The sequence below is a fragment of the Pelobates fuscus genome, chromosome 8, assembly GCF_036172605.1.
Source record: "Pelobates fuscus isolate aPelFus1 chromosome 8, aPelFus1.pri, whole genome shotgun sequence".
Lineage (NCBI taxonomy): Eukaryota > Metazoa > Chordata > Amphibia > Anura > Pelobatidae > Pelobates > Pelobates fuscus.
The window spans coordinates 139,866,158-139,886,341 of record NC_086324.1 but is presented as its reverse complement, the minus strand read 5'-3'; the positions used below and the strand labels follow the sequence as shown (position 1 = coordinate 139,886,341).

Below are 20,184 nucleotides of genomic sequence, written 5' to 3'. Positions count from 1 at the left end.
AGGGGCACTGCACCCTGACCACTTCAAAAAAATGAAGTGGACTCGGTGCCTGTAGAAAAACTGGAAAACTTGAGCTTTTTTTACTAAAAGAAAGCTTCTCAGGGGGATTTCATAATATTCTATGAATACATGCAGGGCCAGTACAAACAACTCTCTGATAACTCGTTCATTAATAGGACTGTACAAAGGACAAAAGCAAGTTAAAGTGGCACTGTAACCCCCTCTTTATGAACTACTCACACTGACTGTTCTGGAATTTCAACACAGTCATGAGATATAACCAGGGCATACTCGAAAACGAGAGAAATCTCAATGTATCCATCCTTGTGAAATATTTTATAAATAAATATACTGAGACAAAGTAGGGACTACTCTGTATCTATATATTTATTCAGCCTGACAGTTCTAGACACTGGAGGAGCAACTGTGTCAATCCCCCTAGCCGTCACCAATGACGCCTGCGGGGAAATGACTCCATCTATGGAGTATCCTGCAGTCTCGCGGGATCCTCCATAGACCTCAGTGCTGTATTCCTGTGCATGCGCAAGTACAGCAGTGACGTTGGCTCCTGGCGCTGAAATGCCAGGAGCTGAAGAGTACCTGCCGGTAGATGTCCGTGCCCATGAGGGACAGGTTCAGGTAATTAGAATTCACCTTTACCTGCCCCCTCGGCCACCGGCCCCCTGGTGGTGATATCACTGTCAACGGCATTTTCAAATTCTGCAAAGTCTCCATACGGTGACATTACAGCTTTAAGAGTTAACATTATTTTAACTTGAAGAAAGGACATTTTGCCTAAAACAAAAGGAAAGGGTTCTTTACTGTATGAACAATAAAGATGTGGAATTCTGAAGGAGTCTTATTCTGCACATAAACACACCATGCACCCCTTACCCTTCACATATAAATGCACACACACCACATGAAGTATGTGCACTATATGTGACCTGCTTTATACATGGATTCTGGTATTCAAGGGGCCCAAGGTTTAATTCTGCCTGGGGGCCCAGAATGATATTATTATACCTCTGTTCAGAGAATTCCCATAAAGCATATATTTATATTTTAAGTTTAAAAAAAATGATATATGCTGCAAGAGAATGTAATGAATTCAGGTTAGAGCCACCTTTAATAACAGAACTGGTAAGCCATTGAAGTGACAATGAATATGTTCTAGAACACTAAGGGTTAAAAGCGTAACCATGGCTTTGGGGGCGTGTCCGGGGCGTGCCTCAGGCGACGAGTGGGCGTGGTCCAGCAAAGCGACACTCAGCCTGAGCGCTGACTCCCGGCATGCACTGGGCGCGCTGCAGTTAGGCCACGTCCCCGGGCCACGTAGCTTGGCGCTCGCCATTTTAACGGATTGAAGCCATCGGCTGCAGCGTCAGAGCGAGCTCCGCGGTCCCTGGGTCACCTGTCCTCTCCCTCAGCAGGACACACAGCACCAGCCGCCAACATGAACGTCTTCAGGCTGAGCGGAGACCTGTCCCACCTCACCGCCATCATCATCCTCCTGCTCAAGATATGGAAGAGCCGGTCCTGTGCCGGTAAGTCACCCCGGCTATACCGCCTGACAGGCAACCACGGGCCAGCTATAACCTTAGCTGGCAGCCAGGGGCCACCAATGCCCTGAGCTGGCAGGCAGGGGCCACCCATGCCCTGAGCTGGCAGGCAGGGGCCACCCATGCCCTGAGCTGGCAGGCAGGGGCCACCCATGCCCTGAGCTGGCAGGCAGGGGCCACCCATGCCCTGAGCTGGCAGGCAGGGGCCACCAGTAACCTGAGCTGGCAGGCAGGGGCCACCCATGCCCTGAGCTGGCTGCAGGACCAGCATGGATGGGGGAGAAAAAATATACACCCAGTGTACCACCACTGCATCTAATGGGCTATACACACTGTATTATATACCTATCATAGTAGCAATCTGTGTAATATATGGAAGACTAATGTAACACCCTGTATTCTATACATTATATGGACCATCACCTGTACTTTATTTAGATTATCATAATACCAATATACAGGACACTTCTATTAGACACTGTATTTTATATTCTATCAAAGTATATTTCACTTGTCTTACAGTGTAAGTACATCTGATGGTCTATCCCATCTGTCTAATATTAGACACTATATTATATACATTATAGATGCGATCACATTATATTTTACATGTTTTATAGTGTAAATGCGTCTAATGGACTATCCCATTTGCAATATCTATGATGACTATATGGCACAAAGTTCTAGTATATTCACATGTTGCATTTGATATAGTGGATCAATTTATATCCATTTGCTTTATTACAGTATCCCAAAATATACATCCATATGCCTTATTACACTTATATATATTTTTATGTTAATATTTGTGATGCAGTGTAATTGTATATGGGTTACAACACCGAAACGAAAGGACGTATCTCATGTACAATACTGCTAAATGTGGAATTATTGTATTCATATACAGTATTAATGTATCATACTATACCTACATATAATATTTCAGATTGCTAGGTTATCACATCTTTACAATAATACTGTTTCACTTTCTGCAGAATGGAATGTTTAATATTACTGTATAGTATACAGTAATTTGGACTAAAATTGCTTTACATTATAATTTACTGGTTAATAAGACTATATATACAGTATCACTGTAACACATACTGTCACATGTGAATATTTTTTTTAAAATCTGTTTATTCATTAACCACACACCAAAGGGAATCACTGTAACTTTTCTGTAAGGACTTCTATTTTATATTATGTGGGTTTTGTTTACCATATATATAATTTTTTTTTTTGTCCTCGTATAACTTGCTGTACATATCCACATAGAAGATATACTGCAGTATACATTTGTTTTACCTCTATAGAGATTTAGTTGCTGAATAGAGTAGATTAGCCTCAGACCAAGGATTCTTTTAACTAATCATGTGTGCATAAGGCTTTGCTGTTCAGAAATTGCTGATTTTTCATAGAGTATTCTTATCCATTGATCACTTGGCTTAATGCCAGCAAAAATATTCACTAAATACCTACACAGGCTTGGATCCTGTTGAAGTTTTTGCTTCCATACAATGAAATAGTTATCTTAATTGGATACCCTCTTATTTTCCATTGTCTTGTGATGTACTGGGGACACTTTGATAGAATATGATCCACTTACTGTGTGCACCTATTGGGGCTCTGGTTCACATTTTGTATGATACCAGGGCACATTGACCCTGTCTCTTGGCTCCTAGGCTGTACTGAGTTTCTTTATGCATGTTGCAGGGTTTTGCAAGTTAGTCGGTTTATTCCCTTTAGGAATAAGCATGTGCAGGGGAAGCTTAGTTTAAACGATCAGTGGATCTGACGTGGCAGCCGGCTGTAAGGCGTGGTGAAACAAGAACCCATCCGATCCCGTTATTACATGTCAGCTATTAACCCTTTCAAAGCCAGAAGCAGCTGAACCACTGCCATAAGCAAAAGCCTGAATTGCAAGTTTCCTGCCTCAGACCTGAACAGAACTCAGAGCTCTAACAGCTGATCCATTGCCTTAAGCAAAAGGAAGCCTTCTGGAGTACCATATCAAAACGTTATCACTTAACTGTACTTTGCCCACCTTGTGTGTGTGTATATACTATATGTGTATCGTTTTACTCTCGACTACTTTGTTATTGCAACCTCTATTACATGTGTATTTGTGGGGGGGGGGCGGGGAACGTAAGCATACAGGACCCGATGTAAGGGGGGGGGGTATAATTTTTTTTCTTCTTTTTTTGATATTTATCTCTGTTTTGTCCTGTATGCTTGTTAGTTTTACCAGCCCTATTCCATATATTTGGTTTGTTTACTTGATTGTTTTGTTCACCTATATGCATATCTCTGATTACTTTTCTGTGATTTCTGCCTTCCCCCACCCCTTCTTTTATTGATTCCTACCCAAATTTTTGTTTTGCTTGAATAACCCTCACCTCATCTGTGCATACATGCACCTCTCCATTCCATGGCTTTATTGTATGCCTATCTGACACTAATATCTCTCACACAGCCTGAATTCCAAGTTTCCTGCCTCAGACCTGAACAGAACTTAATACCCTCATAACCACGCTTTCCCAAGAAACCAAGTGCCTTTCATGTTTTTAACACTCTACTTCGCTACTCACTTCTTTGAGACGATTTCTGTGAAGAGATCTGTTTTATCCTCACTTGCACCTTTTACACCAGGAGAGACTTTTAGCTCAACTTTAATCCTCCAGCCCCACAACTTGTTCCCTGAAATCTCACTCATGACTTGCTCTGCCCATCACTAAAATATTCAATCTCTCCCTCTCCTCTTGCATATTTCCTCCAACCCATTCTAAAATAAAAAGTATCCAACCTTGATTCTAACTTACTATTCACCTATCTTGCTACAACAGTTTGCATCCAAGATCCTTGAGAGAATTGTGTACACTAGATTGACAGGCCACCTTGAATTAAACTCTCTGCTCAACCCAATTCAGACTGGATTCCGTGCTTATCACTGTCAAAAACCATCCTGACCAATGAATGCAATGATTTAATTGCAACTAAATCCAGTGGTCGTTACTCTTCTTCTAATTCTCGAATTTTATGCTGCTGTTGATCATCAACAACTTCTTCTCATCCTCCCTAATCTCAGTTTGCGGGGTTCTGCTCTTTCCTGGTTCTCCTCCTACCTCTTCCAGAGCTCTTTCTTTTTCTGGCTCTTCCTCCACTTCGCAACCCTTTATTTATTTTATTATTTTTTTCAAGGTTCTGTCTGTGGTCCCCTACTCTTCTGTTTGATACTGCCTTCCTTGGTAAACTCTTTTTGGCTTCCAATATTACTTATATGGACTACACGCAAATCTATCTGTCCTCTCTTGATCTCTCGCCGTCCATCTTAATTTGTGTCTCTGATGGCCTCTCAGCTATTTCTGACTATATGGTGGCTCACTTCTTTAAACCAAAACAGAACGTCTTGTCTTTCCTCCATCAAGCGTTGGAACTCCCGTACCAGTCTTCCTCCAAGTCAATGTTACTACCATCAGCTTTACCTCACAGGCTTGCTGCCTAGGTGTCCTCTTCTACTCCAACCTCTCCTTCACCCCTCATGTCCAGTCACTAGCCAAATCCTGCCGCTTCAATCTCAAAAATGTAGCTTGCATCCGCCCCTATCGAACACCAGATACGGCTAAGGTACTGGTCCATGCCACTATCCTCTCGTCTTGACTACTGCAATCCACTTCTCAGTGGTCTTATGCTTTCCCAGCTAGCTCTGTAACAATCTATAATGAATGTAGCTGGCAGCGAGGCTAATCTTCCTGTCCTCTTGCACCTCTGCCAGTCCTTACACTGGCTTACTGTAAGATTATGGGCTCAATTTAGAATTCTGGTGCTTGCTTATAAATCTTTACATAATGCTGCTCCTAACTACTTATTCTCACTAATACATAAATGTCCCATTCTGCCCCCTACGCTCTGCTAAAGATTCGTATTTATCCTCTGATCGTAATCGCACCTCTCTCACCCACCTTCACTGGGGCCCTTCCCTGCTCAGTTAGACTTCTGTCTTGTCTCTGTTCCTTTCAATGATCATTTAAAAACTCTCATATAAATTAAACTTTAGTAGATTTCCCCCTCTGCACCTTGGTAACCCACCCTGCTTTCTTTCCTGCAACTGTCATCTAAATAACTAGCCTTTCATTGTAAACTATTCTAGTGGACTACTTTTTTCCCATACATGAAGTACATCCTACCATTTCCTGTCATGCCACTTTACCCCACTCCCTCTAGAATGAAAGCTTAATCAAATTAAGCAAGACCCTCAACACCCTCTGTTCCTGCGCATTGTTATAAATACCTGTCTGTTAGTCCATCTATTGTACAGCTCTGCAGAATTTGTTGGCGCTATATAAAAATCACCTTGCTAGAACTCTAGTGCTGTGTCTTTATCGCCAGATGCAGATGGCAGCCCTGTGCTTCTATAACACAGCCACATCATCAGAAATACTACTGGTTAATCAGTAGTTTGCACTGCTTCTTAGTTCATTCATTGTGTCTCACCTAACATTATAGCACAGTTGCATGAAGATTTATTTATATTCATTAGACATACAAAAAAGTAACCAAGACAAATGGGTATAACGATCATACAACAATGCAACATTTTCCTATTGCACAATATATTTAACCCCATCATTATCAAAGGAAAAAGAACAATTATCATTCTATACTTGACAAGTTAAAAACCTAAATACATACATAAACATAAGTCGGTCATCGAAAGTCCACCAGAGTAAGTAAATTGCTTTTTTTTTTTTTAATTATTATTTATTTTTTTTTTTTTAAATAATGCTAGGAAACTGATTTAAGTTCTTACCGGCTCCTGGTCTGTTAAAGAACCACTCTAGGCACCCAGACCACTTCAGCTTAATGAAGTGGTCTGGGTTCCAGGTCCCTCTAGGATTAACCCTTTTTATTTTTATATAAACATAGCAGTTTCAGAGAAACTGCTATGTTTATAAATGGGTTAAGCCAGCCTCCAAATCCTCTAGTGGCTGTCTCATTGACAGCCGCTAGAGGCGCTTGTGTGATTCTCACTGTGAAAATCAGTGAGAGCACGCAAGCGTCCATAGGAAAGCATTGTAAATGCTTTCCTATGTGACCGGCTGAATGCGCGCAGCTCTTGCCGCGCATTCAGCCGAAAGGGAGGATCGGAGGAGGAGAGCTCCCCGCCCTGAGCTGGAATAAAGGTACGTTTTTACCCTTTACTCTCCATCCAGCCCGGCGGGAGGGGGTCCCTGAGGGTGGGTCCACCCTCAGGGCACTATAGTGCCAGGAAAACTAGTGTTTTCCTGGCACTATAGTGGTCCTTTAATTATTGTAGCAGCTGGGATTGTTGTAATTTTTTTTTTGTTAAAGGAACACAATCGTCATCATAATTACAGCTTATTGTATTGGTTCTGGTGAGTATAGTCAGTCCCTGCAGATTTTTTTGCAGCAAACACTGTCAGAGAAAATGCAGTGTTTTTCACATTATAATCTAGAGATACCTTCACTGGCCTCTCCTCAGATGGCTACTAGAGGTGCTTCCTGGGGCAGTGTTACACAATGTGCAGCAGTGCTATTCAGTGTTTCCACCCACTGCATGCAGACACTGAACATTCCTCATAGAGCTGCATTGATTCAATGCATCTCTATGAGGAGATGCTGATTGGCCAGGGCAGTGTTTGGCTTCACCCCCAGTCTACCTCCTCGACTAAGATCATCAGAATTGTTTATCTCAGTCAAACCAATTCTTTCCTGGGGGGGAGGCGAAGGATGGGCCTAGATTTTTTTTTTTTTGTGTGTGTTCCTGATACCATAGTGTTCCCTTCTAAGTGTAACATTAATGAGGCACTTCCATTTATGAATATCTTTGTTGCTATTTCATTGATATCCCAGCACTGTTTTGTCATATGTGCTGACATTTTGGAAAAAGGTGACAACCTGATTTTTAGCAACTTCTTCCTGTGCTTTGTGTCATCAGTGGTCACATTACTGCCAAATGGAACAACGAAAATCTTCACTTTATTGCATTGCACATGCGTGAAATCAATGGAGGGTTTCACAGAATCTTCTTAGGCCCCTCTTTTTGTACTTGTGGGCACACAATGTAAAATATAGCTGTACGTGGGCACACAATGTAAAATATAGCTGTACAAAGGCACACAATGTAAAATATAGCTGTACAAAGGCACACAATGTAAAATATAGCTGTACAAAGGCACACAATGTAAAATATAGCTGTACAAAGGCACACAATGTAAAATATAGCTGTACAAAGGCACACAATGTAAAATATAGCTGTACAAAGGCACACAATGTAAAATATAGCTGTACAAAGGCACACAATGTAAAATATAGCTGTACAAAGGCACACAATGTAAAATATAGCTGTACAAAGGCACACAATGTAAAATATAGCTGTACAAAGGCACACAATGTAAAATATAGCTGTACAAAGGCACACAATGTAAAATATAGCTGTACAAAGGCACACAATGTAAAATATAGCTGTACAAAGGCACACAATGTAAAATATAGCTGTACAAAGGCACACAATGTAAAATATAGCTGTACAAAGGCACACAATGTAAAATATAGCTGTACAAAGGCACACAATGTAAAATATAGCTGTTGGCAGTGCCAGGAAGGAGCATTTTAAACTAGTATATCTTCCTCCTTTCTATCCCGGGTGCCACACACTGGTATTACTTGTGAGGCTCTCTGCTGCAAATCCATCCTTGCAAATGTTGGGGTACAGACATAACCCTGCTACTTGTCAGATTGGTTTATTAACATTGATTGGTTTAGAGGAAAAGAAAGCTGCCAATGTAATCCTGTCTCCTGGATCAGTAATTTCAAAGGAGAAATGTTGCTTCCCCTTTGGTTGTCCAAATCACGACCAGCATGTGGATGTAAGTCTCACACACACTATTAAGTTTGAACATATCCCTCATGCTCTGCAGACTGGGTTGTGTGCATGTGCGATCAGAAGTTTGGAGATTGCTGCACATAGCCTGGTTCACAACCGAGCTGTGCGCAGACCCAGACTCCTACCGTCTAATTCAGCAGTTCCACACCTGTGTGGGGAAATATTTATGTAGATAATACACATCTTTGCAGATCTGATATTCTAACCCCACCCACAGACCACAGTGAGAGCCTGTTTCTAATCTGCGAGGGGTAAGCCTGCTGTAGCACTTGCCTTTGCAAGTTCTGCAGTTTCTTTAAAGAACTGTACCGTAAAGTGTTTTATTCATTTTTCTGCAGATGGACATGTACTCCCTTCAGCTCTGGTGACAATTGCCACCAGTCAGCAGTTCAGAGATTGTTATTTATATATTTTCAAGTGATGATCCGCACTCAGTCTCCGTTTAAAATATAACCTTTATTTTTCACATCAAAGATAAAAAGTAGATGCCAATAGTCAACGTTTCAGTCCCCGATCGGGACTTTCCTCAGGACAGCATCAAGGACTAAAACGTTGACTATTGGCATCTTTTTATCTTTGATGTGAAAAATAAAGGCTATATTTTAAACGGAGACTGTGAGTGCGGATCATCACTTGAAATTTCTGCATATGGATGACCTGGATCCTGCACCCAGCATGTAAGCGAATTGAACTTTAAGCCTGTAGTGCAAGGAGGTTTTATTTATGTATGTATGTATGTATGTATGTATGGGTTTTCTCTGATTTTATTTTAGCACATTACACAGAATTGGCGAACAGGAAGGATGCACTACCCACAATGCTTTGCACTGGAATTATTGTGTATCTGCATGTAACATACAAGCATCTGCCCATTTTGGCATTCTTTCCATAGTGCCATGCACATGGTACCATGGGAATCGAGCTCATTTACATTCTATGTGCTGCCTGTATTGGGACAAACCTTAACACCAAATTGAGTGCATGAAGAATTCGTAACCAGCTGCTCCCCACAGAAATGAGAATTACAGCACCACCATCACAAATTATAGACGAGTGTTGGCTTGCCATGGCACTGTAGCTGTTGTATATGATTTACTGAAAGGCACCACAACTACCTCTGCTTTTTGCATGGGTTACAGCGCAATGAGTTGCTGGACTGCTTCTCATTCAGGTCAAATGAGCTGTAACTGCTTAACATAAACAAATTGCTTCAGCATGCCCACCTTGCAGTATGGGGGTATAATGTATGCACGCAAGTTCAGCTTCTAAGTAACTTCTTATTACGCACTGCTCCTGATATTATATAATTCATGAAAAGACATGAGTGAAACTACTTGACATGCAAGTAGAATTGCAGAAGGTTGATAACAATATTCCATAGACCCAGGATTTAACATATATTGAGCAGACTGGCTCCAAAATATCCATTTATCTTCTTTCCCAGCAGAAGCTGCAGATTTGCAGCAAACGTGAGGGACATTAACAGTTCAATTTTCCAAGTGACTCTTAGTAGCTATGCTACTTCTGAATTCAGTTATGCTCAGTCACTTTATAGATGCATGATATTTATCATCACAGCTAAATTTCCTGTCTCCAACTAGCCATTGGCAAGTGAAAATTCAACCTTGATGAGTATGCCATGGTATTTTAAATACCTGCAAACACTGACAGTGTTATTTTCAGATATAAATAGATTGATAGACAAAGGGTTAAAAAAAAAAAAAAAAACTGACACGCCAAGATCTTTGAGACCGAAGCATGTGGAAATATCTAATTGGCTTCCTCTCCCTGAGAAAGCTGAATAGGAGAGGTCAGCAGGTATCCTCTCCTTTTAGTCTCACGGTGGAGAGCAGTTATGGTGATCAGATGTAGCCGATACCCCTCTAGGCACCGTGATCATTGGGTCTACGTCTGGATTACCCTTTTATTACTAGGGGAGACCTTAAGCAAACGCTTGAAAGAAAAAAAAAAAAAGCAGCTGTCTGGTGCTAGTAAAATCCTGCTAGAAGAGTTTTCTGTGTGTATGGTAAGATTTTTTTTTTTATTTTTTTTTCTCTTCCTTTCTTGAGTTTCATTAATGCACTTTCTCAGCAATACTTTAAAAAAAAAAAGTATAAAGCTTACTGCACCTAGATAAATAAACATGCTACAACCTAATCATGACTGTGCCACAAATAATTGGTTACCTGCTTCTCACCTATAATTATCAGGTGTTGGTATGACAACTCTTGTGTAGTTTAACCCTTTAAGGTACCATGGCAGGCTAATTACATGTTTTACAACTCTTCATTTAAAAGTGACGTGGCTTTTACAGAGCTGCAAATGCCAAAAGCAGGGCATTTCTTACTAGCATGGCTTTTGTACGAGCCAGATGAGGAGGATGGCGTGAAATATAATTTTGTCCTTAACTGTTTAAAGAAATATTGCCTGTCTTGGCAGAATGTCCAAGGTGTAGATGATGATATGAGCACCACACTTGTAAACACCTTGCTTTAAATAAAAACCCTTAATTCACTTGCCTGATCCCAGGTCCCTTGGTACTTGGTCGCAGCTCTGCCTCCTTCGACGTTACTGACTAGGGGGTGCTATTGCACGGCAAGAGCCGCGCAGCACTAAGTGCAATAGGGACACTGCACCCAGACCATTTAAATAAGCTGAAGTGGTCTGGGTGCCTCTAGTGTCCTTTTTAATGTGAATTTGTCAAACAAATGTACAAGAACAATGTAAAACTTGGGTATTCTTGTAAACCTTTCTGGTGCTTTTTACTTAATCTATAACTTGTCCGTGATTCCTTCTTGCATGGTTATCACAGGTAGGTATGTATTACTTACTGCACAAAGGTCAAAATCATTGGCATGTTATTGCATTCTTCTTCTTGATAAACTATTTATACAATATTCATGATGTAATACTGTTAAATAGATTGACTAGCAGCTGGTACTTTGTGTTTCAATTGACATCTCAACAGTTTTTTGTTTTTTTTGTATCACTATATAGAATTAATTTCACCCAACATGTCATTCTAACAGGACATTCGGTTTGTTCTATGGACACTTAAGTTAGGGCAGGGGTGCCCAAAAGGTAGATCCCCAGATGCTTTAGAATGACAAAGCATCACGGAAGCTGTAATTTGTCAAACATCTGGGCATCTACCTTTTTTGAGGACCCCTAATTTAGGGTCTCTGATGCAGTATGGTTAACTCTGTGTTTTTTTTTTTTTAATAACCATATCCTGTCCTCTCCTTTATCCAACAGCTGCTTCGATAATAGGAAGGTTTTTAATAAACTTATTTTTTCTCATCAGGTATTTCTGGGAAGAGTCAGCTCCTCTTTGCATTAGTGTTCACTACTAGATACCTGGATCTCTTTACATCCTTCATTTCATTGTACAACACCTCTATGAAGGTATGTATTGACTAGATTACCTCTCTATACTACACACAAATGGGGTTAGGCTATTCTGGAATATTAGTAGGCTTTTCTGGTAGTTAAGCTTTAACCATAAAGCAATCCTACAATAATGTCACTTTTGCACTTAATCAGCTGTGTTTCTTGTATTTCATTATGACCTGGGATTAAAGGTTTGCTCTGTCCATGTTGTGATTGTGCTGTGCTGCTCCCAGAGAGTGCCCTGGCCATTACCACACAATACAATTGTGACCATTAAAGCATAACTGTGTTAAAAGTGAGTGCTTTGTATAAACATTTGTCATACTGTATACCCGCTCTTATTTTTATTTTGATTCATTGAACTTCTTGGAGTCACTTTGCTAGCTTCCCTCATCGAAGAGCCATCCATCCATTTTTTTTTTTTTTTTCTCCAGCCAATGCTCACTATTCTGCTGCAGCTCTGCCGTTCAGCGTCTCCACGCTCTGCATGGGGACACAGAATTTTCCTCATATAGATGCATTGATTCAATGCATCTCTATGAGGAGGTGCTGATTGGCCAAAACTGTTTGGTCCTGCCCCCTTGCCAATCCAATGCTTTCCCAATGGAAAGCATTGGATTGGCTAAAAATCTGCAGTTCTGATGTCAACAAGGGCCTGCGGCGCTGTAAATAAGGTGAGTTTTAACTGCTTTTAAGGGGGGAGCAAGCCACATAAATGGTGGGTTAAACTCTATAGGGTCAGGATAGGAATACATGTTTGTGTTCCTGACCCTATAGTGTTTATTTAAACTAAAGGAATACTTGGCATGAGCTGGGTATCATTCAACATAGGAAAGTCACTGTGTGCATTACTCTCTCCTGCTTTGCTGCTTGCTAAAGGAGTATGTAGTACTTTGGCCGAATAGGGTCTTTGAAGTGGGACCGTAACTTCTCTGGAAGTGACAGTTCTGTGTTCCCTTACCCAGTACAAAGTATTGAATCTATTATTGGTGTGAATGTATGTTTCATTGATCCTCCCCTTTAACAAGTGTCTACATTCTAGAATGTCTTTATAAAGTAAACTGTAACAGATGTTGAGAAATGTAATCATCTTGCCTGTTTATAGTATGGTTGTTATGCTAAGCTAGTATGACAGGTTTGTTCACTTCTCCTGGAGGTCCGTATAATGTCCCTATTGGATTGAGCTGTGTTTCCCAACCAGTGTGAACATTGCGTGATGCCTTCTGTGAGAAGTCGTGCAATAAATCCCTAGCTCATCATGGTGCTAATCTGTTTGTAATTGTGCTGTACACTGTCGCTTGGTTTAGCTAATGTTACATTTACTGCTCTATGGGTTACATTGGGAACACCAACCACAGCTCTGAACAACGCGGCCACTGACATGCAAGTTTCAGAGAAAACCTCACTTTTAAAGCTGACTTTTTCTCTCTTGCCCTACAGTGTGCAAAGCAGTTTACATATTCAGTTCACAATCACTCCACAAGTACAGTAACAACTGTTTGTTTGTTTTTTCATATATTAACTGCAAGACCCTGCGTGTCAGTAGTCAATAGCTATAACAATGAATCAGGGTGACCGGTACAAGGCTTTGTGTGCCTGCAGCTTGACAAAGCAATGTGCCAATTGCGTGTTGCGCATATGGCACCGATATCCGTTCAATTGCATGTAAGCTACTCGTAACTGTGGCCGGCTCCGGCCAGGAGGGTATGTAATAAAGGCTCAGAGCTAAGGCTAAACCTGTGATGGAACATGTCCTGCAGAAAGGGGCAACTTGACTCGTTCAGTCTGGCTTATGGAGGGGTTAACAACTGGGTAGTATGCATGTCATATGCTTACAGAGCCAGAGTGCTTGGGAGACTTTAAGTTCAACACATAATTGCTTGCGCTATTAAATAAAAATGAAAGCTTTAGGACCGTTCATTTAGGGATAGTACTGAGGTGAAACCAGGACTGTGCTGGATAAACACTGCTCTTCCAACAAGTGGAAATGACTTGCTGCATGTAAATCCGTGTTGGGTTGCTTGTTAATGTTTAACATGTTTTGACTCCATTTCAGCTGATCTATATTGCCTGCGCATATGCTACAGTGTATCTGATATACATAAAATTCAAGGCCACCTATGATGGAAACCACGACACATTCAGAGTAGTGTTTCTTGTTGTTCCTGTTGGGGGGCTGTCAGTCCTTGTGAATCATGATTTCTCTCCTCTTGAGGTAAGTCCATTTGCTGTACTTGGCACTGAATCCTTTGCCCATTCACTCCACAAATGTCATTTTCTTCTTTATAGGAACACTTTAGTGTTGGCAATACAAAGCTATGTTTCTCACACTACAGTGTCCCTCAGCAACTTGACGGCTAATTCTTGGCTTCCATTTTGTTTTTATTTTCTCCCTTATTGGTAATTATTTTACATTCTATCCTTCTGTTTAGCCCAAGTCCCTTCTAGCCTAAGTTTTGAGCCCTGTGACGATATACATTGCTTGCATAACTGTGGCAAGATATAGGACATACATTGAATGTCTTGTGTAGTAAGAGGTGTACTTGGCACTTTACAGGTTATATTACAACAAGATTATTCAGATATTGTAATAGGAGAGCAGTGTGTAGATAAGTTGATGGACACTCAAAGGGTCAAAGATGCATAGATAATACATGAATACATCGAAAATTATTTAAATTTTACAAAGACAGGTGGCTCAGAGATCCTGCAGCAAAACACCCTCCTGTATCCCTTAAACCTAGAGTTCAGAGAATAATTGGTTCAGCCCCCACTCACAGTTCCAATCATGACACAGAATGAGTGACCTGGATCTGCAAGTTAGTAGCAGCCGTACCCTGTTGTTAGTTTGTGGTGGGTCCTTCTCCCCCCCCTCCCCCCCCCCCCCCCCAATTATAGGTAGGTCCTTCCCCCCCAATTATAGGTAGGAAGGTGTGTGCGTTTCAAAGCATAATTCCAAACCAACATTAAAGCTGTCTTCTTCCCTCAGATCCTGTGGACTTTCTCTATTTATTTGGAATCTGTGGCCATCCTCCCCCAGCTGTTCATGATAAGTAAAACAGGTGAAGCAGAAACCATCACCACTCATTACCTGTTCTTTTTGGGTTTGTACCGTGCCTTATATCTCTTCAACTGGATTTGGCGCTTCTTTTTTGAGGGATTCTTCGACCTGATTGCAGTAGTGGCAGGTGTGGTGCAGACCATCCTGTACTGTGACTTCTTCTACTTGTATGTTACAAAAGGTAGGTTTCTCTTTAAGCTCCAGTGGTGAATGATTACAGAAGTAGGTTTCTCTGATTATATCATCTTTGCCATCCATGTCTCCGCTGCCTGCCTATAAAAGGGGTTAAAGTAGGGGTGATCATCCTCCAGCCCCAAGCCAAATCCACACAGTGGTTTTTCTTTACACATGTGTGAACGGTGGGGAGGTGAGCAGCAGCGGTCAACTTCCAGGTCGGTAGAGGCAAAAGTTGGGAGGATGGGTGGAGAATTAAATCTTTCTACAGATTTTAATCCTGCAACAAGATCGTAGAAAGATTCCATCCAGGATTCGAGCACAACCCCATCCCATTGACTTCATATTGTGACCTCTTGTAAGAATTTCAGTCTGTTATCTGGCTCCCCTAGGTTTATTGAACAGTCCCACCCCAATATATTCTCATGGCACCATCTTTACTTCAGGGTTAAAAGATGTTGTTTTTTTTTCTGTGGTTATTTTTTTTTTTAACCCCAGTGTTCATCCCTCGGTATCTTTCTTTTCTTCCTCTGGCCACCAGTTTGAAGGTGTTTCTTCAGGCAGCAAGTGATGGGCTGAGTGCATCAGATAACACTCTTGTTCCATCACTGGCCGCCCAGCTAAACCTTTCTAATTCTGTGACTGTCAGAGAAAGGACACAAAGGTGGAGCTATGTCGGGCAACGGGAGACAAACTTTGGTGTTAAACCGTTGGGAAAACCGTGTAACACTTTAAAGTAAGATTTATGTTCCCATAACCTCTTCAATGAAATAAAGATATTGGCTGAGACTGTTTCATTAATGTTTGATATATCACTAGCTTCTAAAATTGAAAAGATAAAGCCTAATTAAAAGTTTGGGCACACCTTTTCTACATGGTGTTTCTTATTCTAGTATTCTGAGCTAAAAATGGAATGTATTTGTAGAACATGTGTGCATTCTAGAACTGTGCCTGTCAAGCCCCATCATTATGTGGCTCTTGGGAAAATCATCTGTAACCCCTCTCTCATAATCACTGGTTATTTGGATGAGTAGAAGTGCTAGATATGACTACCTGTAAATAATTTAAAACTTATGACTAAAAAGATTAATGTAAAGTTGCAGCCCTATGGATTGTAAATCTTGGATAATAAACAAGTAACTCAAGCTTCAAGTGAGCAAGGATCCTGCTTAGTTATAACCTGGAAAAAGTGTTGCTCTTCATGCATCTATATGTAAAAATGGACATTGCAGGCATTCTCTGTCTAGTGATTCAAAGACCACCAAGTCCTGACTTTACTATACGGGATAACGTTAATTGTTTTATTATACAAATGTAAACAGTTTACGTTATTTGGGCATATTTTGGGCAGTTTTAAAGCAATATGGGATAGGTTTGTTGATTTTCCACTGATATAGCTGTCTTAGAGACACTATAGGCACCCAGGCATCTTCATTGAGATGGAGTGGTCTGGGTGCTATGTTCCTCTCCTCTGCTTTAATAACTCTGAAAATAAAAACATGTTTTCATTGCAGGTATAAAAGTCTCTGGTGGCTGTTACTCAGACTGCCACTAGAGGTGCTTCCTCGGAAATAGCAGAGTAAAAACTGTTTTAATCATCTGGTTAGTGTAGTGCATGCACACAAGCCTCTCGCTGCTTTCCTGTGGGAAAGCAGTGGAGTGGCTGAGGTGGCCTTTTATTTTATTATACAGGTGGGGCCAGAGGGTACTAGGAATGCACATTTGTATTCCTAATGCTATAGTGTGCCTTTAATTTCAAATTTAGCCAGAGCGTTACATTTTAAAAACTCTAGCCTTTTTATCCTATTTTGTGTGTTTAGGAAAAAAGTCTTGCTTTAGACAAAGTTTTTAATAAAAATATTCAATTTGTATTTATTTTATTTATATAGTGCCATCACATTCCGTAGCGCTGTACATTTGTATCTACACCAATAGGTTTATGTATCTAACCAAATGTTTGTTGCTTTCTTATTGCAGTACTAAAGGGAAAGAAGTTGAGTTTGCCAGCGTAAGTGCCAAAACTTTGGACCAGCGGCTGTCCTCTTCAGCAGTTGGACAGAACAATCCTCTACCATGAGTGAAGGTGTAAGATGCCTGAAGCAGAGTCAGAAACACTACTGTCTTTATGCAGAACTGCTCTATTTGCTGCCGGAGAGGCCCAAATCAAATCAGAGGCCAGCCCCTCCAACAGCAAAGTAGTAATGTAAAAGCCGACTCTTGGAAACAACTGATTTGTTTTATGCATCTTGCCTTCTCGTTTTTTTTTTATGATGTATAAAGATTTTTTTTACATACAAAATGTATACTGTAATGATAATCCAGTGCACCGTTTCAGTTCAATAGTTGTAAAAGTGAGATTTTTGTGAAGTTTACAACTAGGTTCAAGTGCAAAATTGTCCTTTTACCTGTCCCAACAAGGCGACTGCCAATCTATTTCATCATTCCACTATAATTTATTACATTTTCCTACTTCCAAAATAAAATTTCAAATATCTTGTTTTTTTTTTTTTTTCACCTCTCATTTTCCCCTCATATTAAGCAATCTGTGTTCTGAGTGAATTCTAGTGAACTAAACCACGTTCCCAGGCTATTTCCAACTTTATTTTGTCTCCATTTTATTGAAAACTTTTTTCATTCCTGAACAGTTTTTTGCATAATAAAATACAATGGATCCAAATGTATTGATGTTGATGTGTTGCAGGGAAACATACTATTGAATTGTCATAAATGCAACAAAGTATATATAACTTCTGTATGTTTTACTAAATTTTAAAAAAATGATGTACACACCTTTTTGTAAAATTTCACAATTTAGTGAATGATGAGAACCCCAGAAGAGTTTTGATGTAAAGTGTCAAATGCCTGTATGTCCATCTTTCATATTGAAACCAGTTTGGAAGATCTTAAACTGATCATCTCTTTGGGCATCACCAGTAGCTTTCCTGCAAGATCTGTTTTTATATTTTGTGAATAAACACAAGTTTTGATTTTACATGGAGAATAGCATAATAACCACACCAACCCTTGGCTTTCTGTAGAATTTACTAAGCAGACATTAATTCTACCTTTTGTCTTGGTAATCCTTTACAGGAGGTCTTAAGAGCTAAACAAACTAAAATGTACACAATGTAGCAAAGGTTATTTTTAAAAACGAGAAAAAAAAAATCCTGGCTTACGTTGCCTACTGTAGAGCAAAACCCATGTTTAAACTTCCTTTTTATTGCAGTATGACGTGATTTCTGAAATGTTCCTTTTTAAAACGGTATTGGATATATAAAATGTCTCTCATTGCCTTTACACCCTGCCCACATCTTTTTGCACAATCATACATCTTTATCTTTTAAAAGGACATTCTTGTCTTGTAGCAAGGCAAAATTTTAACTTTGTGATTTTTGGATAATTCTTGTGTATTAAAAGAACAAAGTGGCAAATAGACAAACTTAATTGAGTCGTCATTTACAGTTTCCAACTCTGCTCTAATATTGCATATACGATAAAGACTGCAGGTTACAATGTACAAGACTGAGCTTAATCATGTGTGGCCTCCCAAATATTTGCAGTGTACAATAAAGATGCTGCGTTTTTGGAGGGGTTTGTTTTCTTCTTTATCTTAGACTATTAATATGAAATGTTACAGCAAAAGTGTTTTTTGTTATGTGAACTAGGATAATGGATATATCGTTACAATTTTAGTTCCTGCTGCAACTTCACAGTTTATGTACCTGCAAGTGCAAAGTAAAACTGCTCCCCCTTGTGTTGGAAATTAAAAATGCTATTTATAATCATACCAAAAAGGTTTGGATTTATACAGTGCCAGCACAGTCTGCAGGTAAGGAGGGCAGTGCCCATGAGCGGAGATCCAGCTATTAATGCATTCTTATACAAAGGACCTGGCTGGACTGCCTGTGAGCTTAAAATGGGAAGCTGAGGCAAAAGGTAGCATAGGGAATATGGATGTGATGGCCAGAGAGAATTTAAGGATAATTGCAGCCACTGGTAACATGTAAAGGGAATGAGGTAATTGAGTGAGATTTCAAGCAGCTGCTGAAGCATAATATAAAGTAAGCGAGAACCAAAAAAGAGGAGTGTGTAAGCATGCTTGCTGTATACAATTTTTAATCCTAATTTGATAACCCACACAATAACTGTGTACATGAAATGGTGGGGGAAATATATTCACTGTTAATAATGGGAAAACTGCAAGTTCAGAAAATGAGTGGTAAAAGACGGTCACGTTGTTCTAGTTATATGGGTAGAATAAATTAGGAATTTCTTACAAGCTATAGTCCGCACCTGAATGTTTGCTAGATGAGAATAAAAAAAAAAAGTGTATATTTCACATTTTATTGCCAACATTCTCTGGGTTTTTGACATGGTTAAGTCTATCCAATATGCAGTAATTCTAAAACCTTTAAAAGATGGCATATAACCACAATTAGAATTATATACCCTATCACTACTACATTGTAGGTAGCCTACCGCTCAAAAAAATTGGTGTCACTCAAGCATTTTCATATTGTGGAATTACATTTTTTTTTTATTATTAAAATAATAAAAATATTCTCCCTTATCTGCCCAAATAAATGAATAATTTACATTTCTATGCTGTCTGTTATGTTACTGGTTACCAGAGTTTTATTCATCACTAGAGGGCAGTGCTGGTGGCTAGCAGAAGACCTAGCCTTTTGCTGAAGATACACTGTAAAGGAATGAGAACCAGTTCTTTGCTGCAGCATAGAATGTGCTACAACCACGTGTTAATTAAATTTACTAAGGTAGAACCATGAAGACGTAAGGAAGGTTACACACCAAACCGAAATTTTAGGATCAAATACCTGATTTGGAAAACATTATTAAATACTGCTATGTTCTAACGTAGCTAGGCTACTTCAGTGTATATTTCTTATTGTGAGTGGCTCCTGATGTGAGATGGTAGCCAAACTCCTAGGAGCTTCTTCAAAAAGGGAACAAACAAAATGAAAAGGGTTTTGAATGCATTTCTATCTTGATAAAATATCTATCTTGTCAAGCAGAGGCCAGTTCAAAGTTTTTTTTCCCTCATCATGTCAATTCAACAATTGGTGGCTGTT

General features: G+C 39.9%; 1 protein-coding gene across 1 annotated transcript; it reads left to right on the top strand.

Annotated features, from left to right (window-relative positions):
• The first annotated feature begins 1,281 nt into the window (after positions 1–1,281).
• Positions 1,282–17,197, top strand: KDELR2 (KDEL endoplasmic reticulum protein retention receptor 2). The gene is made up of 5 exons (XM_063430360.1): positions 1,282–1,547; positions 11,774–11,874; positions 13,916–14,074; positions 14,849–15,101; positions 17,072–17,197. Exons 1-5 carry the CDS (start codon positions 1,457–1,459, stop codon positions 17,104–17,106), a joined length of 639 nt encoding a protein of 212 aa, XP_063286430.1. The 5' UTR covers positions 1,282–1,456; the 3' UTR covers positions 17,107–17,197.
• The last annotated feature ends 2,987 nt before the right edge of the window (positions 17,198–20,184 follow it).